This window comes from Vicia villosa, linkage group LG1 (genome assembly GCF_029867415.1).
Source record: "Vicia villosa cultivar HV-30 ecotype Madison, WI linkage group LG1, Vvil1.0, whole genome shotgun sequence".
In the NCBI taxonomy this organism is placed as follows: domain Eukaryota; kingdom Viridiplantae; phylum Streptophyta; class Magnoliopsida; order Fabales; family Fabaceae; genus Vicia; species Vicia villosa.
This window is the reverse complement of record NC_081180.1, coordinates 125,825,226-125,848,390: the sequence shown is the minus strand read 5'-3', so window position 1 is coordinate 125,848,390 and position 23,165 is coordinate 125,825,226. Positions and strand designations below refer to the sequence as shown.

Sequence of the window (23,165 nt, the reverse complement as noted above, 5' to 3'; positions counted from 1 at the left end):
TGATATCATAAACAAAGATTGACCAAAAAAAGAAATCATAAATATTGAAATTCAGTAATAGTGAAATCATAAATTTTAATTAAACACTATAGAATATTATTATTAAATCATAAATTATATAAATTTTTGATTTCTTATACTAAAAGTCATTGATTGCATGTAATCCAATACTATCGGCACGGAAACAAATATTGTAATATGTGTGAAGTATATTCATTGATTTTGAATATACACGCTTTTATACAAGTATCTTTTCATCTCAAAAATTGGTAAAAAAAAAAAGTTTTTTATGCAAATTTTTTGAAAATCTAAAAGTACAAAAAAAAAAAATTCTAACTGAATGTGTATTATCGTATATTAATGCAAAACTATCAACTTGACTATATAAACATAAAAGCTTTCATAATGTCAGTGTATCACTCATTTTCTCTTATATTAATAACATTGTTTATTGTTTATGTATATTTTCTATTTATTTAATAAGGGAAGGTAAGATTTTGTTTTTTTAACTTGATATTTATAAATATTATTTTAACTCTATAAATTATTATTATTATTATTAATTAATTAGTGTTTATTTTATAATAATAGTCATTAAAGACTGTGTTTAAAATTTATAATTAGAGAAAAAATTGTGTAAACTATTATCAAAATATTTGATTTGCTCATGATCAATAGCAAGATACTAAATTATTATAGTCTTTTTTTCAAAAGATAACACTTCTTTACAATATAAATATATTGTAAAAATTAAGCTTTTTTAAAAGTGAAATTTTTAAAATTTGTATATTAAAAATTATTAATTGTGAAAACATAATTTTTTTGGTAACTAATTGTGAAAACATTTAATAGTGAAGAGTAATTGAAAATTTTCAATTCAATTAATTATAATATTCAAAATTAACAAAATAAGATCAAATCATTAAATCAAAAATATTTTGATTTTTATTAATAATTCCATTAACAAATATTTGATAAAAAAATCAACATGAATCCAATGCAAACACCATTATCAGATAGACACTTACTTCTCCACCTTAACCATTGCCAATGTTATTGTTGGAAATAGAATAAAAGACCTCACTGATACATGATCATCTAATTTGATTACTATAATATTCTACCCACAAAATATTTGCATTGATGGTAGAGAGATAGGAAGTGAGTTGGGTAAAAGTAGCTTCTCTTTCCAAGAATATACTGATAGATGATGGTAGTGTATTGGAAAAGCAAGTAGGTTTTGTACAAAAATATTTTAAACATTGTTCAGCTTGTATCAAAAGTTGTATTGTAGAGATGTCAATTGAAAACATCTCTAATTACATTGACAGGTTTTACAATGATTTAACTGCATGACAGATTACATCAGAAGGGTAGTAGTTATCATTATAGTATATTTTTAAAAACTGTGATAATAAAATACCAATAGATGTCATAACAAAAGTAATATAGACTTCTAGAGTAAAAGAAATGATGTATTAAACTATTTGAAGCTTTAGTTTTAAATAGAACTAATAATAAATTTTGTACCTTTGTGCAATCTATCAAACAAACTAATTTTGTACATCTAAGGTATAATAAATGCCCCAAACATTACAATAAGAAAGTGCTATGATAAAATAGTCTAAACTCAACAGCATAGTCCCCTCACACTTCCTATTCTTATACCTTACTCATAAACTTTAACTTGTAATATTTTAATACAATTTAAAATACATTATTATAAAATAGTTCAGAAATACATAATTTATTACCTTAAATACTAAAATAAGACTATAACAATATTAACACTTTTTAAATTTATTGTATAATTCAAAAATTATATTATAAGTTATGATTTAAATATAAATCGGATAAATTTTTTAAAGTAAATATATAAATCAACTTGTTGATTTATATATTAAATAAAAATGTATACATTTGTGTTCAAATAATAACTAACTATTAACTTGAGTGAAAAATACATTTAGTCTATAATTGATTGAACATTATAAATTTTAATGATAATAAAACACAACATGGGAAATAATAAGATCACAAAAGAAAATAGTGTGTGATGTAAAAAAAATTCAGTCTATAATTAATTGAACAATATAAAATTCAATGATTATAAAATAATGCATGGCAAATAATAAGATCACAAAAGAAAATGTGTGTGGTGTAGAACATTAATAGCTCCTATGAGTTATTTCAAATGATCCACAAACTTTTCCACCTAACTCCTCCATCTCTCATAGTCAAAATTTTGTATAACTTTTTTCTAAGAATACCTAACTCCTTCATCTCACATAATCAAAAAATTTATATATTTTTTCAAAGAATCTTATAGCATGAAGTAACAAAATTTTATTTTTCATCCACCACACATAATTTTTCCTTCCAATATATACTTACCAAAATTAATTGAAATCTTATTAAAATGATCTCACAAAAAATAGACATTTCATGAAAAAAATCAACAAAAATATAATTAGAAATCTAAAAAATTAAAAGAAATAAAATAATTCCATCAAATATATTTTGTCCTTAAACAAAAACGTAGAGAAAAGGCTTATGAATTTAAATAAAACTTAATTTTTTTTACACTTCAAGAATCCTATATTGTAGTGCTCCCTTACAATCAATTATGTTGGGATGCTTTGACAAAAATAGTGACAAATCACATATTATATATATATATATATATATATATATATATATGGAGCATATCAAGTGAGAGCAATTTATAATGAGAGATGAGAGGAATGAATATCAACCATTGGATTCATCAAGAGAGAGAAATTTATATATATATATATATATATATATATATATATATATATATATATATATATATATATATATATATATATATATATATATATATATATATATATAGCAACAAAGTAAATGATAAATAATATTTTAAACTAATAATAATAATAATAAATGATTATTATTGACTAATATAATTATCAATCATGTGTCAAACCACAATGAATTTTTTCTTAAATGCTTACCAAATTCACACTATTCAGACCAAATTTTCTAATCAATTTGAAAATCAATTTAAGCTGCCAAAGCTTTTGTCCTCAACAAATCTTCTTTTTTCTTTATTCTCCAAAACACTGTCAGAAAAAGAAAAAAAAAGCACCATGAACATGATTTCAAAACATGAAATCTAATGAAAAATTGATGAAAAAACATGGTTCCAAAAGCATAAATTATTTTCTCAACAATAACGAAATAGATGTTGCACAAAATTGTTTCTGAAAAAATTAATAAAAAATATTAATAAAATGAAACAAATAACTTAAAATTTTCATTTTTACATGATTAATGGAACAAAAACAGTAAAAACTCAATCTTTTTTATAGAAAGAGATGAAAAAGTGTAAAATCACATAATATTTGTAAAACTTCAAAAGAAACTAAAATAAAAATCAAACATGTAAAAAAAATTAAAATTCACTTAAGATCTATGTTTCTCTGTTTCCTTTCACCTTAAGATTGATAGATCTGAAGGTAAAAAACGGGTAGATCTCTTACAAAAATGGTAGATTTGAAGGTACGAAACTTAGTATCTTGTAAAAGATCTGCAAAAATCAAAACAAAAATTATCAGAATTAAAATTATATAAAAATAAGTAGAAGAGAACATATAATAAGAGGAGAAAGTGAGAAGAAAGGAGAGGAGAGGAGAAGAGAAAAGAGCATAAAAATATTCAAAAAAATAAAAAAAAAAGTGGGGAAAAAATACGGTGCAATAGAAGAAAAAGTTTAGGACAGTGTGCATTGAAGATGAGAAAGAGAGATTAGAAAAATAACGTTTAAAAGTTTGGGACAGTGTGCATTGAAAGAAAATAAACTATTTAAATAATAATAATAAAATAATATTTGCTCATAGAAGAAGTAAAAAGGAAGTTTCACACAGAAAGCAATTGTTGAGAATAAAAAACAATGAGAATTGTTGAACATTCAGGGCATACACGTGGCAGTCTGGTTGTGCAAAAGGGTAAAATGGTATTTGGTAGAACATCTTATTTTCTTATATTGTAGATTTTTTGTGTAGAATGAGTGAAAGTATGTACAAGTGTGCTATCAGGTGGGAAGTGGATTTCTAGTGTGTGAGAATTGTGAGAAAATTGGGACCTATTTATAATTTCCAGTGTGTAAAAGGACCAAAAATAAATAAATAATGTCAGATTTCTGTTGGTCAGCAAGCTGACACATTTTGACTAATCATAGATTAGTATGACACATGACAAAAAATAGAAAACAATGATGACTAAAATGGAAAAGATTTGATATTTTTTTGGACTCTTTTTTGATAAAAAGTGCATAAAATAAATAAATAAATAAAAATGATTAAATAATCATTAATTAAAAAACGAAAAAATTAACATAAAAATGACACAAAAGTCAACATTCTAACTTTTTTAACCTCTTTCAATAAAAATAACAAAAAAGAAAGGAAATGCTAAAAGAGTGCAATGAGGTTCAAACCAGCGACCTTGTACTTGAACTCCTTAAACACCTCTTCCTTGTACTTGAACTCCTTAAACACTCTCTTCACTGCCAAATGGGCTAATTCACATATTCTAAAGAAAATGCGACCAAAACCAATATGATAATAAAAATCAGTCAAAATTGAAGTATGACAGCTACCTCTATTTAATTACCCTTCAAATCGGTAATGCGAAAGATGAAGTCTTCACACATTCGTGATGAATGATAAGTAAATATCAGAATATCTCAATTTTGTCTTTTGGAAGGAAAATGGTGGTGAAACAAATATATGAAGGACTAACTTTGGTGAGGACATGAGGGATAGATACCCTGTCCACAGGCTAGAATTGTACCTTCAGTTTTGATTTTTGATAAACTCTGAAAGATTCCCTGAGTATTAATAGAGAAACCTTTGGAAAGAAAAACAACTGAGAGACTATTTGAGTAATAACAGAATAATCCCTCGACAGAAAACTGAAAGTTTCTTTGAGTATTAACAAAGTAAACTTTCGAAAAGCAAACTCGAAGAGGTCCCTTGAGCAATAACAGAGTGAACTCCCGAGAAATAAAACTAAAAGTTTCCTTGAGGATTAACAAGGAAAACTTTTGACAAACCAACTTGAAGAGATCCTCTAAGGATTAACAGAGTGAACTCCTGAGAAAAACAATTGAAATTAGAGTTGCCAAGGTACGTAAGGGCGGGAGTGTTGTAATAGCCCGATTTTATTAATTCTTTTATTATTTTTAATTACTAGGTGTTTACTTTTATTAATTATTAATTGTGATAGTTGATCATTTATTGTGTTTTAGTGATTAATTGAATATATGTGTTATTTAATTAATTAAGTGATTATGTGAATACTAGTAGATATCTAGTAATGAGCCTAATTAATTAAAATGAGGAGTTGGGTGAGTTAAGCCCAATATAACAAAATAAAGATAGTTAGGGTTTATGAGAGAAAACCTAATTAGAAGAGATAGAAAGAAAATAGGCAAGAAGAGAAATAAGAGAAGAGAAAGAGAAGAGAGAAGTAGATTCTTGAAGAGAAAGGACTAGAGATTCAAGGTAAGGGTGTGAATTCAAGTGATTATAAGTAGATATAATTGGATAATGTTGTTTGGGTTAGTAAATGCATGATTTAGAATGGGTAGCGTACTATTTCTTGAGCTTTGTATAGAATTGGTATGTTAATCCATAAATGATGTAAAATCTAACTTGTTATAATGATTCTATGCATGATTCTATGAATGGGTATGAAAATAACATGTGAATTGGTGAATATGTGTTGATTTTGGTGAAACCCTAACTTTATTGATTTTGGTAGATTTCATGATATTTTGTGGATCAAAACATGTTTAATGATGTTATAATGTTAACCCATGAGTAGTAACATGTTAGGAACCTGATATATGTGTCGAATATATATATTTGGAATGAGATTTTGGTTGGATTGGAAGGAAATCCGTATGCTGTCAAGAATGGGTTATTTTTCTGCAGAATTCGCACAGTCGCGCCATGGGAAGTCTTGGTCGCACCGTGCAAAATTCTCTGTCTTGGCTCACGCTGCGGAGGAGGCGTGACGCGCCACGACAGTCTGTTATAAAATTTTTGTGATTTTGATTCTTGGCTTGGGGGTCCGTATACTTGTGATTTTAGAAGAGTTTCTATGTATGTTAATAATTTATTCAATGATGTTTGGATAGGTTTTGGATGGAATTTATACATGTACAAACGCTTGAAAAATGTATGTGTTATGATGTGAATTGATGAATAATGATACAATACATGTTATGATATGCTTGAATACATGTGATTGAATTTTTGTATGCTATTTGGTGTATTGGTTTGGATTGAAATCATGTTATGTAATATGGTGCAATGTTGGAAGAGATGCGATTATATAGTTTAAGAGGTTGAGAATCATCTTATTTGCATAAGTCTTGTTTGTTGCACACTTACACTAGCATGAATCTTTGAAAGAGGCAATGTTGGGTAATCTCGTTGAAATTATTTGCTTGTCCCAAGCCTAATAAGTATATGGTTTGAAAGCTTAACTAGTATGGGGCTTTGAGGTGGTTATCTAGTCTAAGAGATGGACAATCGGCTTATCGGAAATGATAACAGAGGGAACCACATCGCATTGAGTCACACTTGAGTCGCATGTGTTGGTGTGAAATGTTGTTGTTGGTGTGATTTATGTGATATGAATTGTGTGGAATGATTTTGGTGGATATGCATATATGTGGATTTGGTGAATCATTTGATATGAATGGTTGATGTGTTATGGATGTAATATATGTGATTGAAACATATGTGATGTAGATGTGAATATATATGTATTAATGATATATGTATATATGTGGATATGTGAATCATGTTTGATTGATGATGATACATGTGGTAAGAGATGTGATTACTTGTATACTTGTGATATAAATGTATTCCATGATGTTTTGTGAATTGGGATAGAGATGGATATGTGCATTTGGTGATATATGTTCATACTTGCGATGTGTCGGTGAATTGTGCACATGTCTATATATTTGGAAAACGTGTATATGTGATTATGTGAAGATAACTTGTATATTTGAGATATGATTATGTTTGTATACAATTGTTACTTTGTGAATGTTGTGGGAAAGGATATGTACTTAATATATATATATATATATATATATATATATATATATATATATATATATATATATATATATATATATATATATATATATATATATACATGTTGGTGAAATATGATTATGTACATCGTTTAGCAATCATGTTTGATTACTTGGAATTGAATGAGCTTTGTCGTATGATATGAACATGTGAATCTTGATTAATTGCATATGATATATGTTTATTGAAAGTGTGATGAATTCTTGGAATGTAATTGTTGTTGTTATACATTTCTCATATTATGTTTATTTATAATGATTTAAATTCTCACCCTTCTGTTTGAATGATGTTCAATGCGACATCGCACATGTTTCAAGGATAGTGATACTTCGAAGGAGGCTTAGCTCGGAGATTTAGATCTCTTGTAAAGTGTCGTGACTAAGTAGTCATTCGTGCTCTGGTCGTGTAACACTTGGGATTGAGTTTTATAGTTTTTAATTGACTTGATGCTATGAGACTTTGTTTTACTCATACATATGTCATATTTGTATTATGTTATATTATGGATGTGTGGCCTTTGAGCCAAGATAATTGTGATATGGTGGATGATGTATGGGAATCATCCAAATTACCATTTATCGATGAGATGATTATTCCGCTGTGGTTGGCATGTTAATTATGAATCTTTAATTTTGTGTTACTTGTATTTGACCATTGCATGTTAAAGTGGAAATGTTTTATATTTGGATAATTATGTGTAACGCTCTCATGAGATGCATGCTTCTTTACTCTGATTGTGCAAATGTATACCTTATTTTTATAGTATAGAATTGGGGGTGTTACAAGTGTCACCTGGGGTCGGGGCATCAATAGATGAAGGGGAGACCGGGCCAAAAGCATAAGGTGTAGCCAAGCGCTACAGTTGTTCCCTAATAGTGTCATAGTTAGGAACAATAGTACCTGGTAAAATCTGGTTACGAACGAAATCGAGTTCTGATGGGAGTCTAATAAGTTCTATGAACATAAAAAACTTACTTTTTTGTTCGGTGTGAGTTGTTGCATCTTTTGCGTTAGGCCTTAGGGTTGCATAATTTGCTTTCAAGGTAACAAGTTTACTCTGATAGACATGCATATCCATATTCTCTAACTTCAGATAGTTGAGTTTGAGGATGACACAATATAGACAATGAACATCGTTGGAGAGAACTTTCTTAGCCTTTTCCCAGACCTCATAGCAAGTGGTGAAGGCTTGATATTATGCTTAGAGATTAGGTGTTATGGGATACCATAACAATATGCATAGAGAGGCATCGGTTTGTTTCCAATTATCGAGTTTATCGGCAATAACAACATCCAATTTTGTGGTTAGGTGATATTTAAACTCTTGACCATAAAACCACATATTGACAGCACTAACCCATATGTTGTAGTTGGCTATCCCAGTTAATTTCTCACATGGGATAAGCGGAACTTTGATAAATGAGAAGGCAGATCTGAAAAATATCAGAAGGCAGATCTGGAACCCTTACAAGAAACCGAGTCAAGTAGTGAAAGTGACAGAAGTGGAATATCACACGAGTCAGAGAAAACAAAGGGTGTTTGAATTGTAGCACGATTTTCTATGAGCTGAAAATAAAACTGAGGCCCGATCTGGAACTGAGGCAGGGCAGAAACCGGGGCGGTGAAAACGGCACTGGAAAATGATGTCAGACGCGCTGGCACGCACGCTGCAGACTGTGCCACGTGAATCACATGCGCGAAGATGGCGAAAGTGCGTGGGGGCATGTGGTGGGGTGTTTGGCAGCGCAATTCTGGGGATGGGTCGGATCGGGGAAAATGCTCCTGTCTGCGAAGGTGGTTTTCCGGAAAGTCTCAGAAATCAGTGTTTGCGGTGGCGGTAGGCGGTGGTGGGCAGAGGTTGACAAAAATATGATGTCAGAAGGGAAAACTGGAGTGATGACACGTCTGCCAAAAAAAATTTTCATCGGAAGACAGTGGGTAAAGCGGGTAAAGCACAGTGTATGGTTTCCTCTCACTCGGCTCTGGATACCATATTTAAATGCGAGAGACTAAGAGGCATTTGAATAAACCGTCTGTCTAGAAAAGTACGACGGAGACTTTATCATATATAGAGAGATTTAAAAGTAATACATGTTATAGTCAATATGGAACTATTCTATATACAAATATTCTTTATCCTACAAATATTAATAAATTTAATCGATTAGACGACTAAAAAAATATTTCTTAATTAAGTAGACAATCTCCTAATCAACTGTCTCGGCTTCAGATACATTTTTTTTTGTTTTTTTAATTAAAAATGAGAGGTTTATCTATGTTTAAAGTGTGTTTGATTTAGCCATACTAATTCTATAAACTCCCCTGTGTCTTTACAATACACTAATCACTCAGAAGAACACAATCAAGCAAGCTTCCGCACTTCCTCGTTTTCACACCCTGAAGCTTTAAGTCTTGGCATTATCTTTGACATCATTTCACACAAGAGACTTCAGTCTTCTTGACGAGGTTTGGGGTATTTTGTACTGGTTTCCATCATCTAAGATGTCTTAAATCACCAATGATCATAAACCCAAAATTCTTCACTTCAGAGTCATTGGACTAAAGTTTTGACTTTAAAGAAAAATCTTTAGCTTGATTCAGAAGGATGGATTGATCTTAATCAAATACCTTCTACATCTTTGACTTCTTGAGCTAACTTTGATAGTTCTTATTTTCAAGACTTCAAGTGTTGTCATCATCAAAACAACTTTAAGTGCCTTCATCATCAAAATCATGTTATCATCAATGCTAAGCAGTTTCTTCTTGAGTCTTGTTAACCATAAGCTTCGATTACTTCTTGATTATACTTGCAAGCACATAGTTTTACAATTGTAAAATAAAAGATAATGACACCAAGACTTGAAGCTTCAAATTCTGAAATATAGGAAGTGTGACCAATGTATTGAGAAACCTTTATTTTAATAAAATCACCAAAAAAACATTTTAAGGCCTAGCCAGGTTACTAGGGGGAGTGTCTAATTGATTAGAAGATTTTTCTAATTGTCTAATTGATTAGATCTTTTGTCTAATCAATTAGATGATTCTTAATCAAGTCTATAATCAATTGGGACAATCTCTTAATGATTGGTAACAACTCTATCTCAAAACTTTCCATTTTGGGCCTCAACAATCGTTATTTAAGGTGACTAATCGATTAGGTTATTTAATTGGCCCATGGATTGTTTCCAAATTTACACTATGCCTTGGCCTATAAATTGAGGGTTTATCTATCACCCTTTACATCTAGAAAACGTGAAAAACCTCACATTTTATTTCTCTCATCACCTCTCTAAATCTTTCATATTTTCTCATATTTTAGCCATAGTGCTTCAATAGTGTTCTTGAATCTAATGAGGCACATTGTTTTGGGTGATGGAAAAATTGCAAATTTACCAAGAGTGAATTTTTTCTTGAGTAAATAATTGTTCTGTAGGAAGTTGATATTTTTGTTTGTGAGAAAAACCATTTAAAATCTATTGTTTGTGTTGGGTGATTGTCTTAGGAAGACTCGGTCTGGTTCATGAGTTTCTCCACTAAAGGAAACTTTCTTTTTTGGTTCAGCCAGTAAAAATCTCTACAACGGTTCATGAGCTCACTGTGATTAAAAGCTCTATTTATTCCAACTCAGTCCGATTAAAATCTCACTTGGTTTTTGAGTTCAACCTGGTGTAAAAAATCAGTACTTTCAAGATAAGCTCGATAAAAATCTCGTTTCGGTTTGTGGTTAGCCTATGTAAAACCTCGCTTCGATTAGGATGATAGCCAACTTAAAAATTTGTCTTACTTCTAGATCAGCTAGTACAAAATCACAGCTAATTCTAACCAAATGTTAAGACTTCATAATAAAGTCATGATAAAAATGTGTGACATACATGGAATTTACTATGTAACTCCTTACAAGAACCTCTTTCATCAAATCCCATTGAGGTTCATGATTTCTACTATCATCCAAACAAGAGAACTCTCATGCAAATAACTTCTAGAGTAAACATATAACCTAAATTCGTTGGCTAAGGCTTTGAGGGTTCTTTTACCAAACTTCGCGGGAACCCAATCCTCTAGATTCTGGGACACTAAAGTCTCAAAGAATGAAGCAGACCAAGGGATGGGCCCTCCCTACGGAGCAGTTGATTCTAGTATAGAAATCTATAAAGTTTAATGCATGGTTTAGACTCAAGTACACATTATCTAAACCTTAAACCTCATACTTATGGATTTCAATAGTTTAATCATCAGAATATTTGTTGGTACACTCCCCACTATCAGATATCATACATAAATGACTGTAGTATCTAGTTTGTCATCAACAAAACTTAAATATGAAAGTCTATTCAAATCAATATCAAACAAAAATGATAGGGTACCTAAGAATTTATCTATAAAAAGACATAGGCATTGACTTGCAGAACATAAACCATTTTCCATCCTGTAGAGAGAAGAAAGACAAATGACTTAGTATCATGCTCAAATGTTAAGTCATGCCTAAAATAATGATAACAGTGAGATGATATGGATTATCTCTCATGGTTGAATCGTGCTTGCATCCTCACCATTCAAACACTTTTCACCACATGGGTAACATAAATGAATGATAGAGATTAATATAGATTGGATCGCATGAAAGAAAAGGTATTTCAACCTCCTGATCACCGGTATAAAAAGAATGTAATTTAAAATTAAAATAAAAGCTAAAAATATTTTAAGAAATTAAACAATCCTTAAGGTCTGTTTGGTTTGATGGAACTGGATGGAATAGAATGGAGTATAATGGAGTTATAGTTTGGTTTTACAAAAAAATGAATGGAATGTAATGGAGTGTGGTGGAATCCATTCCATCCAATACCACAATTTCATTCCATTTTTCATTCCCCCAATTTAGGGTGTATCCAATGGAGTGAAATAAATTAATAAAACAATTATAATTTTATCCTCCAAATTTTCACTTTCATTAACCGTTTTTATTCCTTATTTCAATTCACATGATATTCTTCAATTCTTCCATTGCAACTCTTCTCCTTTACATAACTTCTTTTTGCAAAAAGAGTCTATATTTCTTCTACCCTAACAATGTACACTATGTTTCTTCTCATTTTGTGTGCTCTAGTAAATGAATAATCTTGATTTGTTTTCATGCTCATATACACAACACTTATTCTTTAAATTTATTAATCAGTAGTTTTCTTCCTTTAAGTCATAGTAGCACGCTCCACAATAAAATTAGTTACTTTTGTATTTTTTATGTTTCTTTCTCTATGGGTCATAGGATCCATGGAAAGATATTCCGTTACACGTAAATTTGGATATGAGAAGATATTTTGTGTATGTTATTCTATGTAGGTGTTTGATTTGCATGATCCTTTATGTATGTTATTCTATATACCTATTTGATTTGTTATGGCTCAAAGTAAAGAGAAGAAGGAGTGGAATGACAAATATGAACTTTTATAATATATCAAATCATTTTAGCCCCTGTTATAAAAAAATTGATGGTATAAATAAATTGTTTGATTTATTATAAACAAATTGCTTGATTTGTCATATAAAAAATCATAATTGATTTATTCTAATTTTTAATATGATGTGTTTTGATTTGTAATAGATATAATTATTTTTATTTGATTTATTTGTATATGAATCTATAATTAAAGTTGATATTATTATTTGTTTTTTTATAGTTGAGCAACGAAGACATAAGAATCAAGCATATGAAATTGGTTCAAATGATGATTGTTCAAGTATTTATCGTTATTGTTCTAATATGTTTGCTATAAGCAAGTGTAGAAGGTTTAAAATACCTTCTAGAATCATAGAGCATATAAAGAAAGTTAGAATGAGTAGATGAAACAAATTGTAGGAAGTTAACGATGTTATAATATCGTTCGTATGAGTCCCAAAACTTTCTTAAGCTTGTGCACGATCCGCCTTATTACAAGACTAAAGTGGACTTGCACATACATGAATAATGCCTTTTGAAGAACAAGTATCAAAATTTCTTCACATCATAGGATATAATGTTATAAATCGTGCGATGTCCTTCATTTTTAGACACTTTGGTGAAACTATTAGTCGTCATTTTTATAGAGGCATAGGTACTTTGATAGAATTGGAGGGAAATTTTTAAAACAACCTAATGGAGCACAAGTGCCTCCACATATATTTAACAGTCATAGATTTTACCCATATTTTAAGGTAAACAAAAATTGTGTCTCATACAAATAGTGATTATAGTTTGTTATACACTGTTAATATATAAATTGAATATGAGGATTGTATTGGAACAATTGATTGTAGACATATGTTTGATTAAAGTGTCAATAGAACTCGCACCTAAATACTGTCGTAGAAAACATTATCTCACACCAAATGTAATGGATGCATGCTCATTTAACATGAAATCTACCTATGTATTGGTTGGATGGGAAGGTACAAAATCTGATTCAAGAATAGTTAAGAGTGTATTGACACGTTTGTAATAAATAAAAATATTTGTATTAAGTATTTAGATTAGCAAAACAAATAAACTCATTATAATTTTTTTAAAATATATTATTTGGGTGATGCAAGATTTCCTTTGAAAGCATGTTTCACCACACCATATAGGAGAGAATGACACCACTTACAAGAATACTCTTGAAATCCACCTCAAAGTCCTCGTGAGTTATCCAACCATCAACATTTGTCATTACGAACTTCGATTGAATATGCATTTAGAGTGTTGAAGAATTTTTTTCAATTTTACAAACTTCAATCAAACTTACATTTGGTATTCAAACTCAAAATAATATCATCATTGATTGTTACATTTTACACAATAATTTGATGGGTGAAGACCCAATCAAACTTTAATAAATGAGATGCAAGATGATCTTGCAAATGAAAGAGATTTTCAAGAGAGTCATCGACTCATCAAGAACAAAGAGAAAAAATGACGATACAATTAGCGTATAGTCAATTAGAGATAATGTTGTTGATTCCATGTGGCTAGATTATTAAAATTATTTTCAATAGATTGTTACTCTTATGAATGATGTTTTGAAGAATTTTATTTGGGTTTGAATTTGTAATTTTTGGATTCAATTTGTGTTTGTAATTTGTGGATTGAAGTTTAGTGTGTTGAATCTTTACATTTGAATTTGTGCACAAGTTGTTATATTTGCCATTATATTTTTTAATGGACTTCAAATTGATAAGCGTAAGAAAATGTTACGTCTCATTGTTACAGACTATCATTTTTGTTAATAGAAACATGTTTATTTTTCACATGTACGTGTTTTTGTATGTTTAACAATTTCAATTTTAAGTAATTTATTTTATGTAACTTTGCATGTTTTGTGGAAGCTTTAAAAAAGAGAAATATTATTTATAATGGACCTATATTTATTTTTTAGTAAGACTTGATATCGTTATCTACGATGGATTTATATTAGTATTTTTTTAGCAAGACTTGGTTTTTTTTATGAATTACCATAGTTATCAATTAATGTGTTGATCAACACTTGTGCATTGGATAGTTGCCCATTTTTAGGTTATAATAACCATGTTCAATTTTGTAGATAAAAAATAGTCTTGTATTGATTTTTTTGCACTTTCAACTTAAAATATATATTTTATAGATGTTGGAGCACAAGGTTGAAGATGAAGATGAAGAAGATGTTGATGGAAAAGAGAGAAAAGAGAGAAAGTGTAACTAACTTTTCCTTAATTGAAAAACATTTACAATGAATGATTATATTCTACCATTACAAAGAAAAAAATGCAATATATACTAAATACATATTTGACCAACTAGCTAAAGCCCAACATATAACCCAAAACAAACTAACAGCAAACACTGAATATGCAATTACACATCAACACCATCCCTTAATACCCAATCAGAGTTAAAATCAACAACACCAATTCCATTCCTCAAATTTATGAAGTGTTCAATCTTGACAGCTTTAGTCAGCACATCTGGAAGTTGCCTCTGGGTGCTACAGTGCATAACTTCTAGCACCCCATTCTGAACTTGATTTCTCAGATGGTTATACTTCATGTCAATGTGCTTGCTTTTTCCATGCATTAATGGGTTCTTGACAAGGCTTATAGCTGACTTGTTGTATATCATCAGCTTCACAGGCTTGCTCACCTTGATCTTCAGATCGAGCAACAAATTCATCAGCCAAACATCTTGACACGCAGACAAAGCACCTACAATATACTCAACTTCACAAGTTGAAAACGCAACCACGAGTTGCTTCTTTGAGCACCAAGAAATGGGAATTTCCAGTTAATTGAAAAAATATCCAGAAGTACTTCTTCTGTCAACTTTATCACCACACCTGTCAGAGTCTGAGTAGCACATCAGTTCTGACTCATATTCAACACCAGAAAGGAACAAAATTCCAAACTTCAGAGCCCTTTAATATACCTCAAAATCCTAGATGTAGCTTGGTAATGTGACCAATTTTATTTGTTCATAAACCTACTCACAATTCCAACTGCATAAAAAATGTCAAATCTGGTATTACAGAGATGTCTCAGCGAGCCAACCAACTATTTAAAAGTTGTACCATCTATATCATCATCCTCAGCATTAGAATCCAACTTGTGATTCATCTCAGCAGGTTTGATAGCAAACTTGTAATTTGTTAACTCAAATCTCTTAGAAATTCAAGTTCATACTTCAGTTGATGCAAAATGATACCCATCTCAGAGTACGAAATCTACATCCCTAGAAATACCATATTTCCCAAATCAATCATCTCAAACTCATTCATCAACACCTTCTTGGACTTGACTATCTCATCAGAACAACTTCCAGTCAACAATATGTCATCCACATAGAGACATACCAGAATCATATTGCCTTCAGAAGTATGCTGAACATAAACCCCATATTCCATCTCACATTTCTGAAACCCTAGCTTCTTGAAAAATGAATCAATCTTCAAATTTCAAGCTCTCGGAGCTTGCTTAAATCTATACAAGGCTTTATGCAACTTAAACACCATCCTTTCTTGATTCTTTTTCACAAATCTAGGAGGTTGTGACACATGAACTTCTTCTAGTAAAGAACCGTTCAAAAATGCAGATTTAACATTCTAGGAGGTTGTGACACACTAATTCTTATTAGCAGCTATATCAGTCACCAACCTGATTGTTTTATGTCTAGCTATAGGTGCAAACAACTCAAAGTAATCTAGCTCAAGTTTTTGAAGAAAACCTTTAGTTAATAACCTTGCTTTATGTTTACCAATTGATCCATCTAGCTTCAACTTCACCTTGAAAACCCATCTGAAGCTGGTGGCTTTCTTCTCCTTTGGAAGCTCAGTCAACTCCCAGGTCTTGTTTTTTTTCTATAGCCTAAAGTTCTTCTTTCACGACCTTCACCCAGACTTTTTCTTGAGTGCTTCTTCTGTATTCAAAGGTTCATAGTCTACTAACATGGCACACTAAATGACTTCGCCTTCAGAGTCTTTTTCAATATCGCGTAACATGTCAAACTCTGTAAAACTTCTAGGTATTTATCTCATTCTTTGTGGTCTCTGAACTTGTAATGAATGTTCTATATAACCTGGAATAATGTTAGTTTCTGGACCTCCTCCAGAAACACTACCTTCAGAAAACATGATCACCTCCAAAATTTTGACCCTAGAGTCTTGACCACCAAAGTATGGATCATCTTCATAGTATGGATCATCTTTATAGTATGGATCACTTAAAGAGTCTTTGTTAGAGCCACCTTCAGAGAATCCTTCACACTCTAATTCTCCTTTAGAGTCAAAATCATTTTTAGCTTCATAGTCATCTTCAGAAACAACTTTCAAACTTCCTTTAGAAGCACCTCCAACACCAAAGGAAGGATTAGACGTGTTCCAATCCCAAGTTTCTGACTCTTTCACTATGACATCTTTGCTAAATTCCACTTTCTTAGATATTAGACAATAAAGCTTATAAGCACATGTATTATGATACCCCACCAATAATATCATTTTGCATGTATCATCCAACTTCTTTGTAGTAGCACTTGGAACATGTTTATAGAAAACAGAACCAAATACCCTAAGGTGACTCACACTTTGCTTGTCTCCATCCACTTCTAAAAAGGAACAACTTCCTTCATCTTCTTAGTTAGACACATGTTGATCTCATACGTTGCAGTGGCGACAACTTCTCCCCATAACGAGTGAGGTAGCTTCTTCTCCTTCAGCATGCTCCTTGTCATATCAAGAAAAGTATGATTTCTTCTTTCATCAAGACCATTGTGTTGTGGAGTATACAGAGCATTCACTTCATGCTCAACTCCATTTTCTTCACAGAACAGTATGAACTCTATAGAGTTATACTCACCTCTACCATTAGTTCTAAGAATATTCAACTTCTTACCACTTTGTCTTTCTGCTTTCACCTTGAACTTCTGAAACTCAGTAAACACATCATACTTAAACTTGATGAGTTACCCAAGTTATTCTTGTGAACTCATTCACAAATGACACAAAATACTTATTTCCTCCAAGTGATGGTTCTGGGAATGGCTCACACATATCAGAGTGCATAACTACCAAAGCATGCTTTGCTCTTAGAACCACTTCTGATGCAAATGGAAATCTAGGTTGCTTACCTTTCATGCATATCTCACATGAATTCTTAGGCTTCACAATCTTTGGAATGCCATGTACCAGCTTTTTAGAATTCAAATGCCACAAGCTTCTGAAGTTCAGATGCTTCGATCTCTTATGCCACATCTCACTGTCACCTTCAACGCCTTCTGCACTAAGGCATTTAGTTTCAGTGGTCTCCACATTCGAATTTAATATTTTGTTGCTTCCCTACTCATATTGCATAATTAGCTTCTGATCAGAATCATACAACTTCAAGAGATTGTCCTTCATAGTAACTGAGAAATATTTCTCAATTAGCTGACCTACACTCATTAGATTGCTCTTCATGTCCAGAGCATACCAAACATCTTTGATCAAAACAGTTTTACCATTCTTCACTTTGATTCTAGAATTTACCATTCCTTTGGAATTAAGGAACTTATTATCAGCACATCTATTTTTTGTCCTCTTTCTGGAGTTAAAGTTTATCAGCCACTATTTGTTTCTAATTATGTGCTTTGAGAAACCAGTATCCATATACCACCATTATGACAATTCATTATTGTCAAACTCAGAAGCCATCAATATAAGAGGTTCGTCATCAAACTCTCTTACTATGTTTTCTTCTTTTGACTTCTTTCCATTATTTGACCAACACTCAGGAGCATAATGGCCAAAAAAATTACAACAGTGGCATTGAATTTTCTTCTTGTTAAGCTTCTCCCTTCCCTTCTATTTTTTTTCTCATCAGAGTTGGACGCTTATGACTTCTGAAAACCACCATGTCTCTTCTTGGCTTCTGACTAAAAAGGATTTTGACTCTTCCTACCAGAAGACGCCTTCAGAGCCTACTTTACCTCTCTCTCAAGGGTTTTCTTAATTAGACGCAACTCTTGTGTTTCTAGACTGCTTTACAGCTCTTCAATCCTTAGAGTGTTCAATAGCTACAGCAATGTAATCAAACCGAGGAGTAAGTGATCTCGGTACCTTTTCAATAACTAATTGTTCTGAAAGTGTTTCTCCACAAGCTTTAATCTCATTAGTGATCAGAATCACTCTGGAGATATACTTAGGTACCTTCTCATTGTTCTTCATGTTGAGATTCTCTTACTGCTTACGTAGAGACTAAAGCTTCACCTTCTTCACTAATGCGTCACCTCCATAGCAATGTACCAGTGTGTCTCACGCAGCCATCACCGTCGTCGAATTAGAGATCTTCTTAAACACATTCACATTCACACATTGATGGATGTAGAACAACGCTTTCTAATCCTTCATCCTCGTTTCTCGTTGTGCGTTTCTTTGCGTCTGTTGCATCCGCAACAACCAGCGTGTAGTCGTCGTTGACAAGATCAAGCACAAGTTGAGCGCCAAACAACACACGCATTTGAATCATCCACCAATTCCAATTCTTTCCCGATCCCTCGAAATCAAGAAATGTGATTTCAGTACGATTATGATCTTCAATTCACTGTGAATTGAATGAATTCGAAATCAAAACAATCATACACCTCACATACACTCATGTTTCTCTTCCCATGGATCCGGAGTGGGGCTCTAGATACCAATTGTGGAGCAAAAGGTTGAAGATGAAGAAGATGATGACAGAAGAGGGAGACAAGAGAGAAACTGTAACTAATTTTTCCTTAATTGAAAAACAATTACAATGAATGATTTTGTTCTACTATTATAAAGCAAAAATACAATATATATACTAAACTCATATTGGGCCAACTAGCTAAAGTCCAACACGGCCAAAAACAAACTAACAACAAACATTAAATGTGCAATTATACTTTGAAAATATATACCAAAAAAATAATTTTGTATTTAGGTTATAATGATTGTGTTCTATTTAATAGACCTCAATGAAAATCTTGTATTGAGTTCTTGTTTAGGGCTATGTTAGAAAAAAATAAATATATTATTAAGCATATTCCTGATTTTAAAATAAAGAGTAAAAATAGAATAAAAAAATTATAATACATTCCATTTCATTCAATTTCTAAATAATTGAATGAGATATTGCTTTGTAAAATATCCAAATACTAAATTGAAGTTTATTCTCTTTAAATTTTTATTATTTACTTTCTTATGCAGAATGCATAGTTTCCTTTATGCAATGTAACTTCCCCTGTGGTTTCCGGCCTTGTACCAACGTCTCGCCTTTGTTCGGATGTCGCACCTCTCATCCAGTTGGTGCATGTATCTGGTTCTTTCTACACCTGCGTAGCATACAAGTCATCTCTATCTCACACAGTATTCAACTCTTGACACTCTTTTCTTTACTTACAGTTACACCTTACTCCTATAGATTCTTATTGTCTTTGCTAAATGAATCCTATTCCTCTACCATGCTTAAATATGCGCTTTACAACCGGAAGAAAACGATGTATATCACTAAAAAAAGCATTGGAATTTTGTCTAACTTCCACATAATATTATCCGTTCAAATTTATTGACAGAATATGATTCTATACTTTAATCGACAATATTTATCTTGAATATGGTTCTTTCTTTCATGTACAGCAGATTTGAATCTTCTGTCTCTCAATTATTTAGTTGAACAGTGGAAGCATATGGTTCACTCACATGTCAAGTTTCACTTCTATTGTATTTTTTTTCTATATAAGGAGAAATTCAGTTATATGTTTATAATTAAAATAATTTGATCTGTAACAAAAAATAGACAAAGATCTTGAGTAGAAGTAATGGCAGCATTCGGTTACGCGTACCGCAGCGTCTCCACTTACAGTACCACCCGAACTGGTTCGGGTGAGCCTTCTGTTATAAAACCATTTGCTCCTTTCGTTCCCAAGAGTAACGGTAGTAACTACTCAGAAGGTGCTGTTACCAAAAAAATAGTAGTACCAGTCACTAGCAGACCTTATGATGAACCTGCAGCAGAAAAATATGCCTCTTCGGGAGATGAGTCTGAAGATGAATTTCATCATCGAACAAGCCCTGACCGTAGCTCATACCGTAAAGATGTTGATAAGTTCCCGGCCAAGGTGCAGCAGAATCATGAAGGTGGACGTAATCCTCAAAGATTGGGACCAATTGTTGATCGCGGTCGACATAGTCCACAGCCAACCGCTGAAGGACGCAAGCCAATTGGAATCAGTCCAATTAAGATTGACCATCGTTCAGCGGTAGGGGATCCAAATCCGCACAAAGAAGGGCGTAAACCATTTGGAGGAGATAGTAGTGTAAGGAGGGGACATGATGGCTATGATAATAATGGATATGGTAGTGATAAAGGACACAAGCCAATTGAAAATGGCATTAAAAGTGGAAGCTACGATAGTCCTAAGAGGTACAGTGGGGATCATGGTGCAGCAGTTGTAGGAGATCCAAATCCTTATAAAGAAGGACACAAACCAATTGGAACGGGTAGCTTAAGGGGAGGTAGCTTAAGAGGAGGTAGCTTAAGGGGAGGTAGCTTAAGGGGAGGTAGCTTAAGGGGAGGTAGCTTAAGGGGAGGTAGCATAAGGGGAGGTAGCTTAAGGGGAGGTAGCTTAAGGGGAGCTCGCGATGGCTATAACAACGGATATGGTGGTGACAAAGAAGGAAGCAGGCCAATTGAAAGTAACATTAAGAATGGCAACTATGAATATGATAGTCCTAATAGGTATGGTGGTGACCACCGCGGAGCACCAGTCGTAGGAGACCCGAGTCCTTACAAAGAAGTGCAGAAACCTATTGGAGGAGGTAGCATAAGGACTAGTCGCGATGGATATAACAATGGTGACAAAGAAGGATACAAACCAATTATTAGAAGTAACATTCAGAATGGTTACTATGATAGCCCTAATGGATATGGTGGTGACTACAAAGAAGCGCACAAACCTATTGGAGGAGGTAACATTCAGAATGACTACTATGATAGCCCCAATGGATATGGTAGTGACTACAACAAAAAAGAAGGGTACATGCCCATGAGGAATGGAAACTATGGTAACAGTAATGGTAATGTGCCAAAAATTAGTTCAGATTGGAGTGCAGGACCTAGAAAAGGGATCCAACTAAGCGAGCCAACGCATGATATTGACAAGGCTTTGGAATTGTTGAGGATCGAAGCTGCAAATCGTGATCGCCACCATGAAAGCAACAATGATCATCATCCCTACTACAATAGTCCAAGTCCAACCGCTTTGGACAAGTGGAATGCACCAGCACCAGGTAATGGTTCTCCTCGCTTTACTGATAGGACGGGTTCTGCAGGTATCATGAAGCCTCATGGAAATGTTAATCAGCTTCAATCACGACCACGCAATTCACCAATACATGTCACATTCGTTGATGATGTTAGAGATTATGGTGATGATGATTATTACAGAAGAGGTGATTTAGGACGTTATGGATACCGTGATGCAGTCATCGACAGTAGGGAGGCTGAGAAGAAGTTTAAGGGCACCAGGGTCTGAAAACCGATTAACTACTACTTTACTAGCTAGTAAGAATTATATGGAGTTGGTTTCTGTCAAATAATAGTATTTTCTAGTTGATCACGTTTTATGGTTTATGGTGTATCGATCCTGTGCACCAATATGTTTGACTAGTGATTAAAGAGTCAAAGTTATGTAATGTAAAATATGTAAGGGTTGAATGAATGAATGAATAAATATGTGGAGTGCTTGTTTTAGGAAATTTTTGCTTATAGATTACATGCTTCTAGAACTCTACTGTGATTAGGGAAATTCAATGAGGTTTGATTGTCCTAGAATCAGGAGAGTTGGAGCTTCTAGAACATTACTAAAAAGCTTAAATGTAGAGATTGTACAAATTTCTCACTAATTAACAAAATTCTGTCCCAAACATAGCCTTAGCGACGGAACAAAATTTGTTACTAAAATAGCTCTCACAAATTATTTAAGTAGAGATTTAAATATTTCTCACAATTTGCGACTAATTCAATCTACCACAAGTACAATAATACGTTGTTAATAATTAATATTTCTCACAATTTGCGGCTAATTTAATCAGGCCCGACCTTGTGCCTGTGCAATCAGTGCCACAGCACAGGGCCCCAAATATCCAAAGGGCCTCAACATAAAAATATAATATGGTATAGAATTTAGGACGTAGCTATTCATAGTATTCTGTGGTGATATCTTTGCTACTTTTGCCACGACACTCTCCAAAATAATTTTCTTTTTCTCTTAGACTATACTAATTAGTCTATCAGTAGTTTTATATAGTTTTAATAAGGAAATTTCTTTACCAAACTCCTAATCTTTTTAGTCACCTCTAGCGAATTTACCAAAATACCCCTTGTTTCGGAAATACATTTCCGAAAACGTACTTTTATTGAAAAAAAAGGTGTTTTCGGAAATGCACTTCCGAAAACACGAAAAAAAGGTGTTTTCGGATATGCATTTTCGAAAACACCCCCTTTTTTGAGTTTTCGGATATG

At 32.3% G+C, this 23,165-nt stretch overlaps 1 protein-coding gene across 1 annotated transcript; it reads left to right on the top strand.

Moving 5' to 3' along the window:
* Positions 1 to 20,332: 20,332 nt before the first annotated feature.
* On the top strand, positions 20,333 to 22,520 carry LOC131644125 (protein transport protein SEC9-like). The gene is made up of 2 exons (XM_058914534.1): positions 20,333 to 21,187; positions 21,233 to 22,520. Exons 1-2 carry the CDS (start codon positions 20,461 to 20,463, stop codon positions 22,174 to 22,176), a joined length of 1,671 nt encoding a protein of 556 aa, XP_058770517.1. The 5' UTR covers positions 20,333 to 20,460; the 3' UTR covers positions 22,177 to 22,520.
* The last annotated feature ends 645 nt before the right edge of the window (positions 22,521 to 23,165 follow it).

What these genes read in the sequence shown, in the direction of transcription:
- LOC131644125 (XM_058914534.1), top strand. Translation starts at nt 20,461, where the DNA reads ATGGCAGCATTCGGTTACGCGTACCGCAGCGTCTCCACTTACAGTACC. An exon ending in AGGAGGTAGCTTAAGGGGAG is followed by an intron (nt 21,188 to 21,232) that starts GTAGCTTAAGGG and finishes GCTTAAGGGGAG; the next exon opens with GTAGCATAAGGGGAGGTAGC.